Consider the following 24,639-nt stretch of genomic DNA (forward strand, 5'->3'; position numbering starts at 1 on the left):
GGGTGAGGACTCCTCGTGGGCAGAGACACGGGCTGGCACCAGCCATGTGGGCAGAGGCCCTGGTTCTGGGCCCAGAACCAGACTTGGCCCCAGCTTGTGTCTCTCTAGTATTTTTTGTGACTTTTTAAAACTTTTTTGTTGAGGTATAACAGAGGGTTAAACGCACAAACTGTGGTCCAGGGCCTCTGCCACTTGTTCAACTTGGGCAAGTTACCTACCACCTCCAGGTGCCTTCCTTTGCACCTGCTCGTATGTTGAGTGAGGAAAACCAGTGTGTGCCTCACAGAGGGGATGGTGTAGCTACTACCAGAAAGTGCTTGAAACAGTGACACAGAAGTGTTCAATAAATACTCGCCAGTTTCATTATTATTAAAGACTCCATTCAAATGTCCGCTCAGCACAGCTTCCCTCAGGCAGTTATGCTGACGTGTCCGCATTCACGGCTCTCCAGTTTCTCCCAAGCTTTTCCAAGTCCAGGACATCTCAGCCTGCTGCTCTCAGTGTATGACAGGCACGGAGGAGGCACATCTTCAGCTGATACTTGAAGAAACTGAGACCCTGAGCACACGTACACACACACACACACACACACACACACATGCACACACACATACAAGTAGCTTCACCTTTTTCTCTGCCACTCAGCATTGACTGGGAAACTTCCATCTCCCTCCACGGTACTGCACCCAGTCGGATCCAGAAGCCGCCTAGACCGGAGGCCCCTTCAATGCATGGCACTTCCATAAAGGACGGGTCACAGCCCCATCACTGCCATCCACGGGTGGATGACAACGCAAGGGGGGACAGAGCGCCCTGCCTGGTCCCGCCTCCCTCCACCTGCACCTTGGAGGGAAGCCCTCTCCCACTGCATGTGTGTTGCACAAGCCCTGGAAGGACCAGCCTAATCCACTTCATACCAGTGCCTGGGCCAGTTAGCACCAGTACAGAATCAAAGACAGTAAGCTGGCTCGAGGCCTCAGAGATGGAAGGAAGATCTGACAATCACATTCCTTACTCAATGGAGAAAGTAAGGGGCCACGATCGCTCTGGCAGCATTTTAAAGATGAGAAGTAGCAGACGCCCACGCGTGAAGGCAGGAGAGCCCCAGCTGTGGTGGGAGTCACCTGGGAAGGGCAGGCTGAGCCTCGCTCCAGACACCTCAGAACCCTGAAGGCCAAGGACTAAGGCAGGAAGCCCGAGGGAGGAGCGCCCCAGTCCCCAGGGGCGAGGCTTGGTGCGGCGGGACAGATGGCGTTCCCCTTCTGTGAACCCCCCACCCCTCTGCCTCTGTGAGTTCCCGGCAGGGTGGGGCCCCAGGCCACCGGGCTGGAGGTAGGTCCCTATCTCATGGAGCTATCAGATGAGACATCGCGATCGGAGTCCTCAGTCTCGCTTGGCGGCGGCGGCGGCGGGTCGCTAAGCGGGACCGCAGTGAAAGCAGGAGACTTTCTAGAAAAAAACACCAGTTGTCACCTTGGGGCAGGGAGGAATCCTGATGACACTGGCATTCCTCTCCCATGGCCTTACTCTCTGGCAGGCCAGTGAATGCCATCTCAGGCAAGGGCAGGAGGGCCACAGGGGTGAGGGTGGATGCAGGGTGAGGGCAGTGGGGAAGGGAGAGGGAAATCCCTCCTGCCCCACCCTGATGGGGGATATGGTCCCTGTCTTTATCCTGGGAGGCTCAGAGTTCAGAAATATCTCAAATCGCAGTATGAGAGATGTTGTCTGAGCCCGAGTGCAGACTTGATGGCCCCAGCTTTGTGTCTCTCTGTAGTATTTTTGTGACTTTTTAGAACTTACTTTTTTGTTGGGGTTTAACTCACAGAGAGATGCACGAACTGTGGGCCTGGCTTTCAATAAAAAACTGCCCCCATGCCCCTTCTGTTCCTTGCCGGTTTTTAGCTACGGGGTCCTCAGGGCTTGCCCACCAACGGCCTCTGGTGCATGCACCCTTGGAGGAGGACACAGAAGGCGGGCCGCGCCCCACACTCCAGGGGGAGGTCCTCACCGGTCTCCAGACTGGGTGATTAGCCGACGGCAGGTCTCCATCTGCACGTCCAAGCCCCGCTTCATGCTGCACATCTCCATGTACTCGTGCAAGTGCCGGTTCATGTCATTCTTGGCCGTGGCCAGCTCCAGCTGTGGCAGGCGCAGGACGAGACCATCCAGGTCAGCAGTGCCCCTGCCCCTAACCCCCAGGGGCTAACACACCAAGAGCACCAGGCATGGGGCCCAGGTGGCCACGGGTGAAGGCTCAGATTTCAAAATAAGTCAGATGCTGGCGCCTGGGTGCCTGAGTCGGCGAAGCGGCTGACTCTTAACTTTGGCTCAGGTCATGATCTCACGGTTCGTGAGCTCAAGCCCAGCACTGGGCTCTGTGCTCACAGCGAGGAGCCTGCTTCATATCCTCTGCCTCCCTCTTTCTGCCCTTCCCCTGCTCCATGTCTCTCTCTCTCTCTCTCAAAAATAAATAAACTTTTTTTTTTTTAAATAAAAAAGTCCGATCAAGCCAGAAGGCACCAATATACCATCATTCCTTTTAGTTTTGCTGGGGATCTTTGCCTACAGAGGAAGGCAGAGGTCTCTGCTACAGGCCTGCATTCTTGCAACAGACCTTCACTGACAAGAGGAACCTAAGTGTGGGCAGGACAGAGAGCCCAGGGTGGCTATCTGTGCACGGCCTTGCTCCCTCCCTGGGCTTCCTGCAGGCCCAATACAATGCTGCACCCAGTCTGTCTCCCTCACTAATTTGGGTGCTCCTAGAAGGTGGCCACAGGCCTTTTTAAAATTTTTTAATTTTATTTTTCATAAACAGAGAGAGAGCACAAGTGGGGGAAGGGCAAGAGAGAAGGAGACACAGAATCTGAAGCAGGCTCCAGGCTCCGAGCTGTCAGCACAGAGCCCTACACGGGGCTCGAACCCACAAACCACAAGATCATGACCTGAGCCGAAATCAGAAGCTCAACCAACTGAGCCACCCAGGCGCCTCCATTTTTATTTTTTTAATGTTTATTTTTCAGAGAGAGAGAGCACAAGCGGGGGAGGGGGCAGAGAGAAAGGGGGACAGAGGATCTGAAGTGGGTTCCGTGCTGACAGCAGTGAGCCCCATGAGGGGCTTGAACTCACGAACCTCAAGATCACAACCTGAGTCAAAGTCAGAAGCTCAACCAACTGAACCACCTCAGGCACCCCCGCTCCCAGCCCCAGGTCTTACTCATCTCTGCATGTGCCCAGCCCCAAGATGGGAAATTACTTAGTGAGCCTTTTTGAAGTAACCACAAGCCTCATGGCACAAAGGAGGGGACCTGCCTCGTACTGTTGAAAGAGGCTCAATCCTCCTCTTATCACTCTAGTCTCCTGAGTGGGCAGTTCTCAGAGTCCAACAGAAAGACTTCTGCCACACCCAATGTCCTACTGCGTATAAGATGTATCCCGGTTTAAGAAATGTTACATGTGGGAAAAGGTGGGCTCAGAATCAAGGAAATACGAACTCCCTCCGAGCCAGATTCTGCCACAGGCTTTGAGGTAGAGCTGAGAGGAGGGGTGATGTGGAAAAGATCTGGGCCAGAGACAATCTGCTGCCTCTCTTTGTTTGGGGTACAAAGGACAGGGGCCAAACAGAGAGGCAGAATAAAACAGCTTGGAAGTAACCTGCTTGACTGCCTGAGAGCAAAGAGAAAGGGTAGGAAACTACCCGTGAATAATCTGAATTGGATAGAGGAAACCACCCAGAACTAATCCAAACTGGACAGGGAGAGGATGGGAACTGGGAGGAAGAAGTAAATGGGTCACAGGACCGGAGAGAAGAGATGATGGCCTGGGTGGGTCAGAAGCCTAGTGAGTACAGCTCGGATGGCGGCCCTGGTTCCAGAGCAGCAGGGCGCGCTCAGTGCAGGAAGGCATGATGTCACCAGCTCTTGCCCAGATTGGCTGCCACCTACACCCCAATTTCTCCAGCTAAGGAGAGCAGCAGGGGAAGGGGCTAGCTTCCGGAGCCCAGCACTCACCAGGACAGGAAAGAAAGAAATGAAGGAATTATATTCTATCCAAAGACAAGGCTAGGACCACCAGCTGTCTGTACATATCTGTACGTATGCCCTTACTTCATGCATTTAAAGCAGGGTTGAGGAGGGGCGCCTGGATGGCTCAGTCGGTTGGGCGTCTGACTTCCTCTCAGGTCATGATCTCGCAGTTCATGAGTCCTAGCCCCGCGTCGGGCTCTGTGCTGACAGTTTAGAGCCTGGAGCCTGCTTTGGACCCTGTGTCTCCCTCTGTCTCTGCCTTCCCCTGCTCATGCGCTGTTTCTCAAAAATGAATAAACATTAAAAAAAATTTTTTTTTTTTTTTTAAATTTTAAAGCAGGGGTGAGGAGAGGCAGCACCACAGTTGGGAGGCATCTAACAGCCTCCACTGAAAACTGCAGACTCACTGTGTGGCCAGAGACAGGGTAGGGCTGGGACTAGATGGAGAGGAAGGATGAACTCCCTCCCAACCTCCACCTGGGCCTTGGCTTTACCACCGACAATGGGAAATGCTCCTTGCATCTATGCCAGTGACCCCAGGATGGGTCACCAGGGTCAGCACTGCACCCAAAGCCCCCTGTCAGCTCTCCCAACACCTCTCCTAACGCCAATCTGCTGCGAGAAAAGAGGAAGACTGTGACATGGCTGTCAAGGAGCGAGCAGAGAGCGACTCTCCCTTCCCCTCTACTCAACAGAGAACAGAAACCTAGCTGCGCCTTTAAAACTTAGCATCCGTCTGCCTGGGCAAGCAACAAAAACAGGCTGGCTTAAAGGAGCAGGACCACTTGATGTGTGTTGGGAGGATGAGCATGTAGGAGAATCATCTGTCAACTTCCATCTCAAAATGCGGGCGGCGTGAGACAAGCAAGGGTATAAATGTGCTATGTGGGCTTGAAGAGAGGCCAAGAGTTACAGAGGCCCACATGCGTCTTCCCCAAGCAGGAGCGCTCAGGGCCAGGGAAGGGTCCTCTCCACGAGCAGGAGGGCACCCAGGATCCGCAGCCAGCCCCCTCCCCTCAGCCCCGCCACCCAGGGTGCCACAAACTGCCACAGCCCTGCAGACCTAGCGTCTAAGAGCACCCGCTTCCCTTGCCATCCCGAGAAGGATCTTCCAGGCTAGGGAATGACAACGGAGGTTCCTCCATCAGCTGAAAGGCTGAACTGAAGAATCACCAAAGTTCAAGTTCACTTAGAGGATTCCACTATCACACCACCAGGAGTGATAATACTAATAAAGCTGCCATGCGGCACGCTTACTAGGAGACAGACACTGCCCTCAGCTCTACGTGTGCATCATTTCATTTGATCTTCAAACAACCCTGTGAGGAAGGTACGATCAAGATCCCACTTGAGGGGCACCTGGGTGGCTCAGTCAGTTAAGCATCTGACTCTTGATTTCCTTTTGGGTCATGATCTCACGGTCTGTGAGTTCAAGCCCCGAACCGGGCTCTGCACTAGCAGTGAGGAGCCTGGTTGGGATTCTGTATCTCCCTCTCTCTCTCTGCCCCTCCCCACTCACTCTCTCTGTCTCTCTCTCAAAATAACTAAGCTTAAAAAAAAAAAAAAAAACGTCCCGCGTGACAACGAAAACAGGCTGAGAGACCATAAGCAGCCTGTTAGAAGTTGGAGTGGTAGAAAGTAGGTGACAGGGCTGAGATCGGAGCCCACATCCGTCCTCCTCCCTGGAGAACCTGAGGTCTTAAGGTTCCACCCCCACAAAAGAAAGGGGGAAGGCCTGGTGTCTGGGGTCCCGCCGCCCCGCTCACAACCCACGGGCCACCCGTGGGCCTCGGCTTCAACGCCAGTCTTACCTCTATTTGGTCAATGGTTTCCTGATATTCTTTTTCCCGGGTTTTGAACAGGGACTCGGTATCTTTGATCACCTTCTCCAAACTGTCTTCCTGCTGCTGAAGCGGAAAGGGAAGCAAGGGAGAGGCCAATGGGGAGGGTGGTGGGGGCATTCCACAGGGGCGAGGCAGGGGAGAGAGAGAGAGTCTGGTTAAAGGAAGCTGCTGAAAGCCGAGAGAAGGAAGAAGGAAGACGGGAGAGGCAGGTACAGGATGGAGGCCACAGAGGGAAAGCAGCAAGGAGTGCAGGGAGGGGAGGGGGGGACGGGGCATCCAGCTGGGGGGCAGGACTGGCGGGGCCCTGAGGCCGGGAGGGGCCGTTACCTCTCCCTGCGCCTCTGCGGCTGCCATGGCATAGCCTGAGAAATCCTCCCAAAGCAGCAGGGTCTCCTCAGTCTCCTCCCAAGTCAGGCTGTCACAGTCGTCCTCAAAATCATACTCCCTCCTAGAGACAGGGAACCCGCTGTCAAGAGGGGGGGCGGGGCCTTCCTGCGGGCGGAGGGCCACTGTCGGGGAGCTCCGGCCTCTGGGGGGCTGCTGACGTGGGCCTGGAGGACTCGGGACTCACAGCTGGTTGAGCATGCGCTGCATCTCCTCGTTGATGCTGAGGGCTGTGCTCTCCTCCTCATCCCCATCGGGCTGGCGGGGCCCGTCACTCTCCGACAGGGAGGTGTCCTCCTCGATGGCAGCCTTGCGCTCCCGCTTCCGCCCCCCCATGGATGGGACCTTAATGGGAGACAAGTGCAGAGACTACAGAGACGAGGCCGGGTGCATGAGGAGAAGGGCGGGTGGGCGCCGGCAGGGGTGGGGCGGGTGGGAGGGGAGAAGCGTGAACCAGCGGGAGGGCGGGGTGGACAGAGAGAGAAGACACAGTTACAACGACAGGAACAGACACCAGAGTTACCGAGAGACAGGCAGACAGACACAGATGGGGACAGGGCTGCAGACTGAGAAGGAAGAAAAAGAAGAAACAGAAAATAGGGTGGTAAGATCAGGGGAGAAATGGCCTGTTGTGACCACGCTATGATGTGCATAATGGCTACAGAGGATTTGTTTTCTAAAAAAAAAAAAAAAAAAAAAAAAAAAAGGTCTTTCTAATGAAATGACCAAACTAAAAGGAAAGTTTTTGGCTGCAAGGAAGAGGAGGACGCGGTGTAGACAAAGGAGAACCTGAATCATATATCCAGATCTGGAAAGCCGCAGAAGGGATAGAAATGAAGCAAAGAGGGCACGAGGTAGAGTAAAGGGGGGAAGGGCAAGGAAAACAGAGACAGGAAAAGAAATCTGTGCCGAAAAGCCCAGCGGGTCAAAACTGACGGCCGAGGCCTGGGTGGTTTAGAAACTGGGACTGGGACATTAAAAAGCTTGCATGAGAGCAAAACTAACCAGCTTCTTCTGTGGAGAAAGCAAGAAAAGATGAAAGAAAGAGAGGAGAGGAGATGGACAGAGGAGAGAGAGAGGGAGGGGAGAGACGGTGTTAGAGACGCTTCCAAACCTTCTCTTTCAGAGGCTGTTCCTTGCCCCCCAAGCCTCGTCCCACCAAGGGCCCCGGGGGGCCGAGGTAAGGTCCTCCAAGAAGGAGGGCAGGGCCTGGCTCCCAGCCAGCAATGATGCAAGGTTCACGGCCTGCCCCCACCCTCTCCTGAGGAGCTCAGGCACCGGGGAGGTGTGGGCAGGGTGTCTGGGGCCAAGGCCTGCCCTCGTCCCGGGGCCTGCGGGCAGCCCAGTGCCCTCACCTGGAACATCTTGATCATGTCCTCACAGTTGCGCTGCTGAGCCACGTCGCATAGTTTGGCGGTGATGTCGATGCGGCGACAGATGTCCATATCTACCTTCATGGCCTTTTCCTGGATCTTTGTGTCCAGCTCAGACAGGTTCTGTCCGGGGAACGCAGGGAGCGGTGAGGAGGCAGCCAGCACTCCGGACAAGGACCAATAAGGGCCCTGGCAAGACCCTCACCCTTCCAGTCACATATCACCGCTGACCCCTCCTCCTGGACGCCCTCCCCCGGCACTCGTGGGCTGCTCATGCAGCTGGCGCGCTGTTCGCACGGGCGGGAGGAGCCCTGGACACGGTGGCCCGGGACGTGCAGGGGCTCCCTCCCAGAACTTACGCTGCCAGAGAGAGAGGCCAGTGGCAGTTACAAGAGTGGAGAAAGAAGAACGGCTGACACTTCAGCATTACGTCTGTGCCAGCATGGTGCTAAGAAGAGTATGTCTTCATGGGCACGCGCCTTGCCTCGCCCATTCCACAGAGGACACAGGCAGAGCGGTGGGGAGACTCACCACGGCCACACTGCTAGCAGCTTTCAGAGCCGGCATCTGGCCTCTTAACTAACTGCTTAATCACCTCTAGAAATGAGGGAGACCACGCTGCCTCTCAGACACGACACTGGGACTTCTGTTCCTTCTCTCCCTCCTGAATGAGGGTGGGGTGGGGGGCAGGCAGAGGGAGAGGCACGGCACACCAGGCGGCGGCAGTGACCAGGAAGTCAACCAGCCCAAACTCGAAGGGCCCGCCTGCTCTGGCAGGTTTTGGGGTGCGGTGGCTGCACTCACATTGCTCATGAGCCCCTTGAAGACCACTAGCTCCGCTTTCAACTGCTCCACCTTCATCGCTAGCTCCTCCTGGCAGGCGTCAGCCTCTTGGGCTTCCTGCAGTCAGGGAGAAAGCCCCGCCATTAGCGGCGCTGGCGCTGCCGAGGTAGGAGGCAGATGAGGACAAGGAAGGGCGGGGGTCGGGGGGCAGCAGGGGGCTGAGGGTGCTGGTGGGGGGGGGGCGGCCCTCACCTCCTGCAGCTCGTTCACTCGCTCCTGCAGCTGTATCCGCACAGTGTACTCCTCTTCCCACCTGGCAGACATGGGGGGCAGGGAGGGAACGTGGGTGCAGAGTCCCACCCCGCCCCAGCAGCTCCCTGCTCCCCACCCCTCTGGCTCAGGCCTCTCCCTGACTCTAGGTCTGGTGCCCTAGATGCACCGGGGCTGTGGGCAGTCACGTCTGGCCAGCCAGCGGGTGGCCAGCCACAGCTGTCCGGTGGCTCCACACTTCCTGGCAAGTGCGAGTCGGCCAGCTGCCTTCCCGGAACCTCTGGGCCGCGCCCCAGGAACTGTATTTAAGAGCAACTGCTGCCACTGTGCTCTCTCATGGTGCCCGTCCCCTCAGGCCCCAGCCCCACCAGCTGCCTGGCTGGCCTCCTCCCCTGTCCTGCCCGCACCAGACCACCAGGCCCACCAGCCCGGTCCCCCACCTTCAGTGGCACAGATCCGGTCTCCCGCCTCCTGCCTGCACCAGACCAGGGCTCCTCTAGCCCGCTGCCCTGCCTCTTGTGGTGCCATTTAACCCTGGAGAAGCAGCTGCAGGACACACACCACATCAACAGAGTTGGTCAAGAGCCTGGTAGGAGACGCTCAAAGTCCGTCCCCCACAAGCTCCAGAAACCGCCCACCCAGGACCTGTGGAAGTGAGCCGTAGAGAGGAGACCGGGCTGGCGCTGAAGCAAGAAACCTGTGGGAAGCAGGAGCCTGGAGTTCCCAGGCACCCAAACCTGGAGGGACAGGGAGATCAGAGAATGAAAAAGCGCCTCGCTCTACAGTGGCTGGGAACCAGAAGCAGCATCTCCTAGGCTCTAGAATTCCGAGACTAGAACCCCAAGTGGCTAAAAGACACCCTTGGCTGCAGGCAGGGTTGGCTGCCCGGGGCTAGGTTTTTCACTCAATGTGAGTCCACGGTGAGCCAGCGCACAGGCCCTGGCATCGCCAAGGTGAAAGGGCAGTGGAGGCGGCCATGGCCCTGCTTAGGGTTTTGGGACCCTGCGAGGGTGGCCGGGATGGCGGAACTTCTCAGACCCCGTTCACACAGACTCTCAGTGCCTGCCGCTTCTTCCAGTGTGAGAAAGGAAGGGATGATATCACGAGAGAAACCGCAGTATCAGAAACATGGCTAAAGTCTCAAAGAGGACGGCAAGAAAAATGAAAGCCCAAGAGAGTGGATTCTGCAGACATGGGACTCAATCCTCCCTTCCCCACCTCCATCCTCCCCCCCCAACCCTCCTTCCTCCTCTCCTCCCTGGGTTCGCCTGCAGCCTCTTCCCTGTTCCTCCCCCGCATCTGCACTGCAGTGTTCCTAATAATAACTCCTCTATATCACCCGCTGCCCCTCCCGCATGGGCAGGGAAGAGGCGGCCAGCCTGGCCACCACCCTGCTGGCCCGTCACACAGCCCAGCCCCGGGCCCTCTTGGCTCTCTGTCCACCCTTCCCTGCTGCCCCCATGTCCTTCCCACTTTTGCACTGGCATTCTCAGACAGTCGGGGCCAGTGAGGGGCCCTCGCGGCATCAAGTTATACAGTTTCATAGATAAGACTTTATCTTTTTTGTGCCTGTGGTTCTCCATCTACAACCTGAAGGCATGGAACGCAGTACCCTCATACTCCTGAGCCTGTGAGTCCCTGGAGAAAGAAAGCAAGACTCACAAGGGGACGATGGCCCTGGGCAAGATGCATGGGAAAGGGTAGCAAGCGACAAATTCAGGTAGAAATTTAAGTAAGGAAGTTAGGGAAGGATTGGGATGAACACAGTCTTAGAACACACACAAAAAACCTGAAAATAAATCATCTAGAAGTTACTAGAATTCTTTAAAATTTATTATTTTTTAGTATAATCTCTACACCCAACATGGGGCTCAAACTCAGGACCCCAAGATCAAGAGTCGCATGGTCCCCCTGGATGCTTACTAGAATCCTATTTGCTCTCCATCCAGACTTTCCCACAAATAGGTTCCTTCCGACCTCCACTCAAATCTCATCTCACTTACAAGGTCCCCTAGACATGAGTAGAATTTGAACAATTTCCGTGTATTCTTTGTTTACTAAAGACCTCTCTCCCAAATAAATTATATCCTGGAGCAAAGTGAGGAAGCCGGGGCCATTCCTGCACTAGAAAAACTGAGGCCAGGAAAGAAAGATCCACCCAAGGCTGCACACAGCAGGGGCACTGAAAATAGAACCCAGGAGGCTTCAGCTCCTTCCCAGTTTAGTGCTCAAGCTATACCCATGACTTCCGGGCTACTGACAGGAGCTACAGTGTTGCTTTAAAGAGAACAGAATGAGGGCACAGGATCTGGGGTGGAAGAATGAGTAACTGCCAGTGTCACGTACCATACAACTCTAGCTGCGGGGCCCTCTGCACAGCAGCATGCTGCAGAGCGATGAGCTCATCAGTCCCCAAGGAATAACTCTCTGCTGCCCTGGACAGCTGGACCAAGGACAAACACTCTTTCAGTTAAGGAAAAAAAAAAAAAATACTGGAGAACAGCAGTTGTTTCTGTGGTTATGGATGCATTCCAGAACTGCCCCCGTTCTGCTGCTGACAGTGTTAATTAACTTGTGCAGGGGCAGGGGCGGGGGCAGGGGCAGGCTGGTTTTGGGTGGCATCTGCGTGATGGCTTTAGGAGGCCTGAGAGTCCCAAAGGTACTTATAACATGGACTACAACGAAGGAAGCCAGCATGAGGACAGGACTCAACCTCAGAAAGCCTGCTGATCTGCGATCTGCTAGACTTTAGCAGGTTACAGACCCCTGAAGGTTGCCCCCAGACTCAGGGGTAATTTCCCATAGCATTCAGCCAAGCCCCAGCCCACACCAAGCTGCAACACAGGACTGCAAAGGTAGTTCCCAGGCCTGTCCACAAGGGGTCAGAGTAGCTGATTAAGAGGTTAAACCTGATGGCGCCCAAACTAAAGCCTCCTTCTGACCTGTCATCCTCCTCCTCAACCATGGCATCCCTCAAAGTCTACAAAGAGCTGGCTGTGCTCGTGCTCCTTACTAATGGCCTGGTTATCAACCCTCTAAGGGATCCACTTGTACATCCAGCGCTAGCATCACATCCTTTCTCCTGGCCCCTTGTGCTACCCTGCCAGTCCCCTGCAGAAAGCCAAATCCTCATCCTCAGGGAGCACTGGGCCTGCCCTCCAGATGCCTTATACTTGCAGGGTGTGTCCATATTCTCAACTTTTCCCCACTTACTTCCTCTGCTGGCTCTACTCACATTTCGTCATTCTTTGGCTCTTTGTGCTTTTACAGATTCCCCCAGCCTCCATGGCCCTAGGACAACTACCAGTCCCTTCCCCCTTTCCCTAGGGAACTCCTTTTTCCCTTTTTTTCTTTTCTTTTCTTTTTTCTTTCCTTTATTTACTCCACACAATGTTCTGAGGCCCCAGAGCCTTTCATATGGAACTGAGTAGGTAGGTACCCAGTTTCCACCAACACTGCTTTGGGAAACCCAGAGCAGGGGTAGGATCGCCCACTGTGAGATGCAGCCCCTCCCTCACCACCCCTCCTAATTTCAGTAGACTCCCAAATGAAAGCGATTATCCTTTTGATCAGTACTTGGAGCTTCTATCACAAAAGTGCCCTGGGGGCTGACACTGGTATTACCCCAGATGTGACCTCTCAAATGCGAGACCCTTTCACATCTCATACAACCCCACAGAACACGGGCAGCCAAACACTGCGGTCTAGATGAGACAGAAAGAAAAGCCACAAGAAAAATATGTATTCCCCACAGCACTCCGCTCCGAGTCTCCTTCTTCCTGTCACGAGTGCGACTTCTGCATTCCCTGTGGATTCCCGTCTTCCTGTATCCAATGCCGTGTAAATACTTCCAAGCTCCTCCTTACACAGCAGGAACTTTACTCTCATTTTATTCCTCCCTGATTCTTGGGCCGCAACGCTCTCCTCTCCTGGACCCACACCTAGTCCGGGCCCCATGTGTGGCATGACACTGAGCCCGGTCCCCACCTGCCCGGTCCCCTACCTCCGCTTGTACTCGTCCCGCTCGCGCTTCACTTTAGCCAGGACGTTGTAGAGCGCACGGATCTCGGGGGTGATGGTGTCGATCTGGACGCCCACCCCGTCGGGGTGCACCCACGACAGGCCAGGCCCTTGCACCAGAGTGGGCTCCAGTCCCGGCCCGAGCCGGCGGGCGTGAGAGAAAGACCAGATGGTGCCAGGCATGAAGCGGGCTGACGAGGAGTAGGAAGTGGAGGTGGAGGTGGAGGGCGACGAGTGGCTGGCCGCGGAGGGCGCGAGGGGGCCGGCTGGCGAGCGCGCGGGCGAGCCCAGCACCCGGGCCGACTGGGTGCAGACGGCGGCCGGCCGGGCGCCGAGGGGCAGCCCCAGGGGCCGGATGGGGCTGACGAAGCCGGTCTGCACGGCCTGGTCGCGGCGAGCCAGGCCCCGCCGGCCCTGCTTACCCTCCTCCAGCGCCTGCTGCAGCTGCTTCTCCAGCAGCCGGTTGCGGCGCTCCAGCTCGTGCACCTTGGCCAGAAAGCAGCGGAACCGGAGGTTCAGGGTCTTGAGCACGTTGATGTTGGAGCCCAGGTCGTTGCGGAGTGCCATGGCGGCGGGGGGCGCCGGGCCCGGCCCGGGCGGCGAGTAGGCAGCCGGGCCGGCCGGGGCGAGCGGCGCCGGGGACACGTCCCCTCCCCCGGCCAAGTGGTCTCCTCCCAGGGGTTCCCCTAGCGGTCCGGCCAGCCCCTGCTGCTCCTGTTGTAGGAGGAAGAGGTTGGGGCCGAATAACGGATTCATGGCTGCGTCTTCTGCTGGGAGACCGAGACCGCTACAGGAGCAGGGATGGAGGGCAAGGGAGAAGAGCCAATGAGGCGCCAGGCGGACGCGGAGCAACCAATCAGATAGCTCGGCGGGAGGGGCAGAGGTCAGGGGGGCGGGGAAGGACAGGGAAGAAGCCAATGAAAGGTTCACTTGGAGGCTGGCACCTGGACCTTTCCGGGTCTGAGGCTGAGCGGACCCCAGTCCACGCCTGCAATCCAGCCAGGGTGGCAGAAACGCATAAGATCCAGGCCCTTCAGTACTCCTTGGGTTCTGGTGGCAGGATGCCCATCCTCCCTAAATCCCTATTGCCCTCCTCTCCCCGGAGTCCAACTACCCTAAGCTCTGACTCCATGACTCTTCCTCCCTGAGACCACGGAAACCCAGAAGCCTGAAACTGATTTCTCAGTATACCAGTTTCCTCTCTTCAGAGGGTCCCTGTCCCACCTTCCCAGCCCTACCCTTAAGCAGCAAAGCCAGGACCCAGTCCCCTCAAAAAACACACAGTGGCCAGAGAGTATAAAATGTGTATTAGATTTCATATGCACAGTGGGGACACCAACCTCACAGAGGCCATAGTTCCAAACCAGTGATTAACGGTAACGAACCACCCCTGCCTACTTTCAACCATTCGTCTAAGACGACAGATGGCTGCTGCCTCTGGACTGAGATTTTCTCCTCTTTGCTGGTGGGGGCCGGCTGGAACTGAGAAGGGACACAGTGGAAGTCTCAGGCCCCTTCGGGGTGCCATTCTGCTTCCGGAAGGCAGCTTTCTTGAAAGGCTGTTCTGGCAATTGCTGCTTTACCTTCTCAGCCCTTTTGCTGTTTCCAAAGGGCTGATCACAGTCCTCAGGCTTGAGAGTGGCCTGGGTCTTGGAGAGGGATAGCACTGGCACTTCCGTGTCCGTGCCCCTGGAAGCATTCTGCTTCCGGAAGGCAACTTTCTTGGAGGCCTGTGGCATAGCTAACTGTTGCTTTAGTTTCCTAGGCACCTTTGGTCCCCTGATCACTTCAGCTTTTTGAGCTGGCTGGCTGCTATCTTGGAGCTTAGAAGAAGCTTGGGACTTTGTGTCACAAGATACAGTAGGCGAACTTGAGTCTGTCCCTTTGGAGATGCCATTCTGCTTCTGGAAGGAGGCCTTCTTGGGATGTTGCCGTTTCTGCAATTGCTGCTTTGCTTTCACAGCCACTCTGGCTTTCTTGGCAGGATGGCTGCTGCCCTTAGGCTTGGGGGTCATGTGATCTTTCACCTCAGGCAAGTCTAGGTTTGTAGGGGTGGAAGCTGCAGAATTTCCTGGTTAAAAATTAAGCATATGGTTTGAGAAAATGGGCCTCATCACTGGATCCTCATCATTAGTGGAGCAGGTAAATGGTATTAAGATAAGAAAACTGCCTGGGTACTGTTGGCCAAGTGTTCCACACAGCTGGGATAGTGCCTAAGAGCACACCACCTACATTCGTATTACTTAACATCACCTGGCCTTTACTCAAGTCATATTTGAACCTCGTATTAAGGAAAAAAGGATCAAAAAATTACGAGAAAGGGATCATTCCCCACCCATAGGCAAAAAGGTTTCAAACGAAGCTCTGTCCCCTTGAGGGCAGGAGGTAACAAGGCACTCTGAGGAGGAGAGAAATCCTGAATATACCTGAAGCACTGGGCTTTTTAAATCAAAGACCATTTTTTTTCATGTGGATTTTGATGAGATACAAGAAAATAAGTCACACATAGCCAACCAGAAACAAGCCAGTAAGACATAAGTGAGAAATAACATTAAATAGGTACTTTTCAAGTTACAGTGAAAAAAAAAGTTACAGCAAATTTCTCTAGTTCTAGTTCTTAAGGTTTCTGTTAACATTCAGATGTGACTTTTGTGAGGGACATTATTTATAAAGAAAAAAAAAAAAAAAATCAGGGCACCTGGCTGGCTCAGTCAGTAGAGCACATGATTCTTGATCTCAGGGTAATGAGTTCAAGCCCCATGCTGGGCTTGAACTTAAGAAGTTACTTAAATAAGTAAATAAAAAAATCAACTCAATAAGTCACAGTTTGTAGTCCAAGAAACCTGCCTCTCCCTCTTCTAACTAAACCTGGGTTATATCCCAGCATGCAGCACCATCAAGCCTGTTCCAGAAACCCCACCCTTCTCTCTGAGATCCAGGCCAGACTCAAGATGACTGAGAAAAAGAGCTGCAATTAACGTGATGGACTCAGAGAACTGCTGATAGTTCTGAGGAGACTTGTGCCAACCCGGTGCTGACAGTGCTGGACCAGCAGAGGTCTATTACCAGGAAGGCACCCCTTGGCCAAGAAGAAAAAGAAACCACAACTGCACTGGGAGTGCATCTAGTGCCGAAAGACTGCAGCGACTTGGCAGAATCAAGGGAAAAGTCCCCATCTGTACGTGTGCTTTAACATACACTCAAATGGGGTCCAGGCTCTGGAACAATTCTAATTGAAATGAAAGAGGCTTCTCATCCAAGCACGCAAAGGCTGGTGTAAGGGAGGCAGAAGTACCTCCCTTCCCTGCGTCACACGCCTCTTTCAAGGCAGAGAGAGCAAAGGTGGTGGGTGATGAAGGGGAGAAAGAGCAGACTGCTTACCTGTTTGGGATTGAGGGATAGAATTAGAGAATTTCTTGAACTTGGCAATAAAGAAACCATCCATATTGTGGGTGTGAGGATAGAAGCGGCGGGTAGAACGCAGAGTGGGGTGGAAGCGCCTTTCTCGAAAGCGAGTAAAACCTTCCTGGCCAAAGTCTAGACCTGTGGGCACCAACCGCACATTCCTCTTTTTCAGGGCATAGTCTACCACCCACTCATTCTCTTCCACCTGGATATGTGGGGGAGACAAAAATGGACGGAAAAGCAGAGCTGGAGTTGAAGAGAGCTCTAAGGGGCAAAGAGACCCCTAGCCCTGTCCCCTCTTGCTCTGCCACAACAAAGGCCTCACCATGATGGAACAAGTGCAGTAGACAAGGTAGCCACCCGTCTTGGAGGTGGCATTGACAGAGTCAATAGCACTCAGGAGCAACTCCTTCTGAAGGTGAGCACAACGCAGGATGTCCTTCTCATCCTGTCCCAAGGAGAGACCGATACGAGGGTGTCAAAACTTCAAAAGGCAGCCTCAGAAGAGGCAAGCTACTAACTGCTCAAGGTGCCCCTCCACCTCCCATTCCACCTCTGCAAGGCCCAGCCAAGCCCTCTCAGCTGGCCCCCACTCCCACCCTTAGCCCCACCCCCCAACTCCTCACCTTGTTAGTCTTCACAGCTGGGTCTTTGGAGATGACCCCGGTGCCACTGCAGGGTGCATCCAAAAGTACTCGGTCAAAGCCCCCCACCACCTGGGGAGAAGGGGTAGGTTAGTTAGATGTTTTGGCAACCTGTACCGCACCATTATTTCCTAGGAGCAAGTCTAAATACCGTGAGGTCAGGAAGGGGACAGGTGAACTGGAAGACCTCAAGAGAGACACACACAGGGGAACCCTACCTTGGGGAACTGACGCCCATCGTAGTGGCTGATGATGGTGTTAGTGACTCCCAACCGGTGCAGATTACCCACAACGCTCTTGAGTCGCTCAGCATTGGCATCATTGGCAAGAATCACACCTGTGTTCTTCATCAGCTGGGCTGAGGAGAGAGAGGGCACAGTGCTCACCAGCCACCTCCTCTGCCTCCACACCCACTGGCCACCCTCCTGCCCAAGAACCCGTAAGTGAAGTCTCACTGCTTCAAGGCAACTTCACTCCCAATAAGCCTCCTCCCCACGGTCTACTGTACGGGTCTACCCAATCTGCACTCTGAGATGAACAAGACTGCTGGTGTGGTTTTTTTCGCTGTTACCGAACATCTTTTTGGTGCTAACAGCTAAATGAAATGGTTAGGACTACTTATGTGCTGAACACTTGACCAAGGACTTCTAACAGTGTATCTTAATCCTAACAACCCAAGCATAATATAACCTCCAAGCCAAGGACACTTACCACCCCATTTTACAGATAACGAGAGAAGACCAGGGGCTCGCCTGAGGTCATATGGGTAGTTAGTGGCACACACGGGGCTGGACCAGGCCGGCTCCAGAGCCTATACTCCTCACTGCTCTGCTAATTGCTTGTGTATGGTTTTCTTGCACACTAGTAAGTTAGCAACCCCACTACTTCCAAAAGCAGAAAGCCAAATGGCTCCTACCCGCCTTCCCTTCTCATACCTATGTAGCTAGTCTTTCCTCCAGGAGCACAACACATGTCCAGGATCCGCTCGTGTTCCTGGGGCGCCAAGGCCATGACCGGCAACATACTCGAGGCTCCTTGAAGCATATAGTGCCCAGCCAGGTACTCGGGGGTAGCACCTGTGGAAGGACACCCATCTGTGACATGCTGGGACGAGGGCAGGGGCAGAAGGGCTTCCAGGCAGGGAACACTTACCAATGGGCACCGAAGAATCATATACCACCAGTCCAGTCTTTGACCACTTGCCCAGGGGATCCAGGTTAACGCCACGGTTAATTAGCGCCTGAAGATAAAATCAAGATTTTAAGACCTTGTAGGTTCCTACACCCAGAAAACAGGTGGAAATATGAAAACGTGGTTCTACTGAGGCCTGTGGCACCACCACTTCCAGAGCCTGTAGTCACGATACAATCACCACAGACTCATTGGCTGTGGCCTCTCCCATACCATCCTATGATGTCCTTTCCCTTAGCCTGAGGCTCCAACTCAAGGTCTGAATTCCAGCCCAATGGAGCAGACTGCCAGCTCCTGTCCTTTTGTTTCCTGGAACTGAACTCTGATTTTCCAAAAGCCTCAGGCACCCCTGCCATCCAAAAATGTAACATCACAACACACTAAAGATAATGATCAGGTAGGTTACCTTCGCACCAGGAGAAAGACTACACACAACGCCACACCACTAACCGTAGAACAGTGGTCTTTACCATGGGGTCCCTGAACCCTGGGAAACGATGAGTTTAAAATACTGTTTGTTCATGTGTGTCATGTCTTTTTCTGGGGCAGGAACCACAGTTTTACCAACTCTTCAATGATCTAAAAGGCAGACAACTCCCATTTTGTTCTGAGGCAGCACTTTTTCCCTGATGCCAGCGTCCTAACCCTGTCACAAGGAACAGAGGCTGAAGGGATGAGTCTCCCACTCCACAGAGGTCCTGGGCCCTGAGTCAGTCAGATAAATCCAGCATGACACTAAGCCTGCCTGGGTTTGCCTCCTGGGATCATGCCTGTACAAGAAATGCTTAGGTACTAAGACCCCAGCCCCCCAACCCCCTTCAGAGTGAGAAAGAGGAGTCTCTGGGGTTAGAAGTCAACACTTCCCTGAGATAAATCTCAAAATCCAGCCCTCACCTGAGCAAGGTCTCGGCGCCGGGTTTTCAAGGTATTGGTCCTGAGTGTGATGGGCCGAGGTACCTCATTAGCTTCTAAGAACTCCACCAACTGAAAAAGCAAAATGGCAGGGAGTAAGTCAGGCTGGCCAAGGAGCTCAGCCAGAAGAGAAAAGAGCAAGGAGACGGACTGCCTTCCTCATTCAGGGTAAAACAGAGAAGATAAGAAAAGCAAAGCAAAAGGGGCCTTAGATTAGAATTCATTACCTCAGACAGAGGGAAGAGGTCCATGAGCTTGCCAAGCAAGAAGTCTCCATAGGAGTAGTAAGTGGCCAGATCCTTCTGAAGCCGGTGCAGATATTCAGAACGAGATCTACCTTCCTCCCGCTGCGTCCCAAAATCACGCAGCACTGCCACTATATCTTGGATGCGCTTGTGAATTCGTTGCAAGTCTGGAGCCTGGGCATGTGGACGTGTTAAGGAACTGTTTGGTGATGTCCCAGGGCCTGGAAATCCCCTCTCTCAAGCACCTTCTCCCTATCCCTCACCCTGCACTGGAAGGATATCCTGCTCCATCTCCCCAGCAGAGGGCAGCACAAAGGGCTCCTCCTCATCCACATTGATCTGCAGGCCTCCATCTGTCTCATCATTCTTTTGAGGGCCTGACTCAGGGGATCCTTCCTCGGCTTCCTCCTCCTCCTCACTCCATTGGCTCCTACAAACAGGTCCAGAAACAGTGATTCACAGATGAAAACAGACACCTCCTCCTTCCTCAATTCCTTCATCCCAGCTGTTGCCTGGGCTCCATCCTAAGAGTTTCCAAAACTCACCCAGCAACAGCTTCCTGAGCCTTTTGCTTCCGGGCAGCCCTCTCAATGGGCAGCAGCTGAAAAAAGAGGCAGGGGCTAGTAATGCAAAGCCTGCTCTGTCACCCTCCCAAGTAGTATCCCATCTCTGTACTTTGTTTCCTAAATGCAAATGTAACACTCTCAGAAGGAAGGAGGAAAGCTAAAGAAGTGAATAGAAGTGAATATGTCAACCATTGTTGAAACTAAGTAACAGATCATAGAGTTTCATCATACTACTTTTGTGTGTAACTCACTTCCCATTAAAAGTTCTGAATGTTAATACACCCCCATATGTATACAAAAGAGACAAAAATTGTCCTTGGATATCCATTTTGCCACATTTCTTCCAGACATACTATTTTTCATAGTTGAAATCGTGATGCATTTTCACATGTGTTTCCTGCCTTTTTTCATTCATTCACAGATCACCAGCATTTTCACAGACATAATGGCCAAATGTTAATTTAGTATATAAATGGAACCATAATTTACTGAAGCATATTGGTTATTTTGGCAGTTTTCAGAGTTTTGGGCATTAAGGTCCACAAGGTGTCTGTGCAAATCTCCTAACAGTAACTCTGTAGAGAAAAGGCAGACTGTGAGAAACAGTGCAAATGGGAACTTTCTTTTCATCCTATACAACCCTGTATCACCTGAGTTTTCCTAACATATACTAATTGTGTAATACATAGATTTTTTTAGATTTTTTTTAATTTTTATTTTTTTAACATTTATTTATTTTTGAGAAAAGAGCATGAGCGGGGGAGGAGAGAGAAAGAGGGAGACACAGAATCTGAAACAGGCTCCAGGCTCTGAGCTGTCAGCACAGAGCCCGACGTGGGGCTCAAACTCACGGACCATGAGATCATGACCTGAGCCGAAGTCGGATGCCCAACTGACTGAGCCACCCAGGTGCCCCAGATTTTTTTTTTTTTTTTTAAGTAATCTCTACACCCAACATGGGGCTCAAACTAACAACCCTGAAATCAACAGTTGCATGTTCTACCAACTGAGCCAGCCAGGAACCCCTACATAAATGTGAATAAATCTTTGTCCACATTCTGGATCATCTTCTTAAACGGAATTACTAGGTCAAAAGGAAGAAACTCCTAAGGTTCTCAGATACCAAATGCTTTATAAAAAATGTGTATGCATTTCTATTCCCCTCACATTGGGCATTCAAAGATTCCCCTGACCATATCCTCACCACCACTGAACAGTCTATTTCAAAATGCTCTATCCTACAGCTTTTCTATACTTGTATGTGCACTGAGCAAAAACACAGATGACAGGAAAACAGTGGCGGAATGCTAAAACCCCTTTTCTCTACTCCACTTATCCTCATCACTGACGGATATTCTCAAGGATCTGGAAAAACTAGGGGCGCCTGGGTGGCTCAGTCGGTTAAGCGTCTGACTTCAGCTCAGGTCATGATCTAGCGGTTCATGAGTTCGAGCCCCATGTTAGGCTCTGTGCTGACAGCTCAGAGCCTAGAGCCTGTTCCAGATTCTATGTCTCCCTCTCTCTGCCCCTCCCCTACTCTCACTTTGTCTCACTCTGTCTCTCAAAAATAAACAAATGTAAAAAAAAAAAAAAAAAAGGATCTGGAAAAACTAAAAGGCAAGGATCCCTTCCTGAACACCCACAGAGAGAAACCTCACCTCTTCACCTTCATCATCGGCCTCTGAGTTGGAGTCAGCGCCATAGTCATCTATCATATCAGCGTCACTGTCCTCAGAGCCCCAGAGGCCCCCCTGGTTCACCACATCATCCTCTTCGGAGTCATCTTCCTCCTCTTCCTCCTCACTGCTATGGGTTGGTGCTGGACGCTTCTTGCCTTGAGAAGCACGGAGTAAGGACTGGGCTCCCTTCTTACCAGGTGTCTGAACAGCTCCTCCAGAGACTCCTAAGGGTTTGAATAATCCTGGACTGATGGCAGCCACACACTGATGAACCCTGTACTTTCTACCCCTAAAAATGTCCTCTGGCTATTCCTTTCACTCCAGAAATGCTCAACAAGTCCTTCCCTACCCAGGACGTAGAGGACTTCTCATGTAGCACACAGCTCCTATGTTCACTGACCTTTTGGTAACTTTCCAGGCAATGGTTTGGCCCCAGGAAACTTAGCCATCTCAAGGGCTTCAGCAGAACCCAACCTTCTCTTGGCTGCCCTGAAATGATATATGGAGGAAACAGAACACACCTTTAGACTCTGCCACAGAAATACAACAGTCGCCAAACAACCCTTTCCATCAGTATGATCACGCGATCATGTGACTAAAGATGAACAGTACCAATTTCGTCTATGGAAGTCTGGACACCCACACTCACCTTTTTCGAGCACGACTAGACAGCCTCTTAGAACTTTCATCACCCGCTGTATTTAAAAAAGAGAGACAGACAAAACAGTAGGTCACAGGGGAAATGAAAAAAGAACATTAGAAAATAAAAGTGAAGAAAAAATTAATTCACTCATTAAAGGGAGTAGGTTGTAACTTGCTTCATAGCCCTCCAGGAAGAGTTGGATGAGAGATGTAAAGATGATCTCCATCTGGTTGTGCATCACCCAAATCCAAACTGGGCCTCCCTCCAGCCTTCTGATTTCAATCAATAGTATTACTACCATCTTGAAAACAAAAGATTCAAAATTCATCTTTTCTCTCTGGCCTTGGACCTAGTGTACAGAGACATGGCTAAACGCACCAAAGGTCTGAGTTGGTAATGGGTTGGTAAATATGGGACCCGTTATGATTCCTCCTTCAGGAAAATGGTGAAAACAATCTGAAATAAGCCAGCATGGCACATACACTTGCTCCTTCTGTGGCAAAACCAAGATGCAAAGACTAAGTTGTGCAGATCTGGCACTGTGGTCCCTACACTACCACTTCTGCCATCGCCGTTAAGTCTGCCAACAGAAGACCGAAGGAGTTGAAAGACCTGTAGCAGCTCCACCATTTGAAACACTGCTAAGTCTGTAAGAAATGGACGAAGTTATGTAACAAAACAGTCTTGTCTTCTCCTTTCCTTTCCTCTCAATTTACTCAGTAACCAACCACAGATTTTACCTTTGTAGGTGATTGTTTCGTAGGTTCTCCAAGAAATAGAAAGTTTAAATTTCAGCCCTGTCATTTACATGACCAAGTTACTTAATCTCTCAGCTTTCATCTCCTTAACAATGCCTCTCTCACAGGGCGCTAAGAGAATGAGATGAATGAGGCGAGATAATGTATCCAAAAGCTTCAGTATAGTGCCTAGCACTTTCTAATACCTCAATAATCTGCACTGTTTTCTCTAAATGCCCAACACAAACTACCTGTGCATTCTTCTCTCCCACCCCAGCCTTCCATGCAGCAGACTATTCACCATGTGGGAATCAGATCTGTGCCTTGCCATAGCCATGTCCTCCACAACACAACTGGTTGATGGTGACCAGTCGGCTTTCTTCTCAACTTCCACTTACTAACATGTCAACCATCTTCCAAAACCCAGCTTACAATCTTTTTTTTTTTTTTAACATTTATTTATTTGTTTTGAGTGAGCACAAGCAGGGCAGGTGCAGACAGAGAAAGAGAGGCATAGAGAAGAGAGAGAAAGAATCCCAAGCAGGCTCTGCGCTGTACAGAGCCCTACAAGGGGCTCGATCCCTCAAACTGTGAGATCATGACCGGAGATCAAGACCTGGGCTGAGATCAAGAGCCGGACTCTTAACTGACTGAGTCATCCAGGTGTCCCCCAGCTTAAAATCTTTTTAAACTGTAGGTCGTCTAAATTCCTTCAATGTTAAACTGGACCCCCCCTTGCATGGGTGCTTCAGTCCCTGCTACGTCTTCTGTAAGTGCTAAAGACAGTGTTTGATTCATACCTACTTTCTAATAACTCACACAATATACTCTGGTTTCTCTAGAAACTGTCTAAATTCTGTAACTCAGCTCAAAGAAAATTCTACTTGAACAGTGACTACAGAGACTAAAAACAGAAGGGGATGTGATACAGATGAAAAAATGGAGCAAAACCTAAAGAACTGGAGAAGGGAGGAGGGGAGGGGAGGAGGCCAGGCCTAACCCTTACCTGCAGGCAAGAATCTGGCTAGTTCGGTCTCAGCACCCTTCTGTTTCCGGGCCTTACGGCCTGGCCCGCGCTTCTCCTTTGCAGGGTCCAACTTGCGCCCCATAGTACTGGGGAAAAGAAAAATGGGAGAAGGTAGAGTCGCGCGTATTGGAAAGGCAAACGGAGACCGCATACTTAGCATATTAGACTGGGAAAGGACATCGCCTCGAATCTCGACTCAGCACTCCCAACAGCCCCTAATGGCATGACAAAACCTCCATTTTATGCTGGACCCGGCCCTTGGGTCCCACACCATTTGTACTACGTCCCGCTCCCGACGCCCCAGTCTGAGTCAGTGCAGTCACCCTTCCCCAACTTCCTCCACACCCACCCGAAGCCTCGGCTCACTTGAAATAGGGTCCAGGCCCGAGAGGCCCCTGGATAAGCGGCTCGGCACTCCACGTGCACTCTGAGACTAGGGTCGGACACCACACGCTACGGAAATGTTTCACGCAGGCGCACAGAGCGCGCCCGCCTCGTAGCCCCGCCTCTTCCGGTCGCTTCTGGTCGGTCGCAGAACCCAGAACTTACGCTCCCCCTGGGAACGCGCGCGGCGCTGGCGGCAGCACCGCCGGAGGAAATTCGCAGGTGGACCGCTTCCACTTCACTCCCCGGGAGCGGAGAAAGCAATGCGGACGGAACCCTTTTCAACACCCGCTCCGCCCCACACACCCCACCCCCGTCCGCAAAGTGTTGGCCTCTTGCCTCATTGCAGGTATCAGTGGGAAAAACTGTACCTCCACGCCGCCGCTCCTCCAACCAGGGCGTGAGACTTCGGCCCTCCTCCGCCCTACCATCGTCTCAAGACCAAGGAATCGCATGCTTCTCACCTCCCAGCCCTTTGATTAGGAGACCCGCTTCTTCGGCCCCCCAAAC

General features: G+C 52.7%; 2 protein-coding genes and 1 long non-coding RNA gene across 11 annotated transcripts; 1 reads left to right on the forward strand and 2 right to left on the reverse strand.

Annotated features, from left to right (window-relative positions):
- Positions 1–339: 339 nt before the first annotated feature.
- Positions 340–13,628, reverse strand: IFFO1 (intermediate filament family orphan 1). Of its 9 annotated transcripts, none has more exons than XM_042991650.1 (10): positions 12,680–13,628; positions 8,659–8,719; positions 8,428–8,523; positions 7,606–7,746; positions 7,256–7,264; positions 6,438–6,619; positions 6,194–6,314; positions 5,834–5,929; positions 2,009–2,139; positions 340–1,445 (listed from the first exon to the last, which is right to left on the reverse strand). In XM_042991650.1, exons 1-10 carry the CDS (start codon positions 13,450–13,452, stop codon positions 1,346–1,348), a joined length of 1,710 nt encoding a protein of 569 aa, XP_042847584.1. In that variant the 5' UTR covers positions 13,453–13,628; the 3' UTR covers positions 340–1,345. The 9 variants fall into 9 exon arrangements, with proteins under 9 accessions (XP_042847584.1, XP_042847581.1, XP_042847587.1 ...); XM_042991647.1 differs by having other exon boundaries at positions 340–1,449; positions 12,680–13,624; XM_042991653.1 differs by having other exon boundaries at positions 340–1,449; positions 6,438–6,595; positions 7,256–7,261; positions 12,680–13,623.
- A 356-nt stretch (positions 13,629–13,984) lies between these two features.
- On the reverse strand, positions 13,985–24,362 carry NOP2 (NOP2 nucleolar protein). Its single transcript, XM_007089628.3, has 16 exons — positions 24,112–24,362; positions 23,725–23,831; positions 21,988–22,033; positions 21,739–21,827; positions 21,318–21,562; positions 19,639–19,694; positions 19,375–19,523; positions 19,076–19,275; positions 18,831–18,920; positions 17,898–17,985; positions 17,681–17,821; positions 16,964–17,103; positions 16,728–16,817; positions 16,427–16,549; positions 16,078–16,306; positions 13,985–14,767 (listed from the first exon to the last, which is right to left on the reverse strand). Exons 2-16 carry the CDS (start codon positions 23,825–23,827, stop codon positions 14,109–14,111), a joined length of 2,448 nt encoding a protein of 815 aa, XP_007089690.1. The 5' UTR covers positions 23,828–23,831; positions 24,112–24,362; the 3' UTR covers positions 13,985–14,108.
- On the forward strand, positions 15,451–16,961 carry LOC122240286. Its single transcript, XR_006219766.1, has 3 exons — positions 15,451–15,874; positions 16,274–16,519; positions 16,881–16,961. It is a non-coding gene; the product is annotated as an uncharacterized LOC122240286 (long non-coding RNA).
- Positions 24,363–24,639: the final 277 nt, after the last annotated feature.

Source organism: Panthera tigris, chromosome B4 (genome assembly GCF_018350195.1).
Source record: "Panthera tigris isolate Pti1 chromosome B4, P.tigris_Pti1_mat1.1, whole genome shotgun sequence".
Lineage (NCBI taxonomy): Eukaryota > Metazoa > Chordata > Mammalia > Carnivora > Felidae > Panthera > Panthera tigris.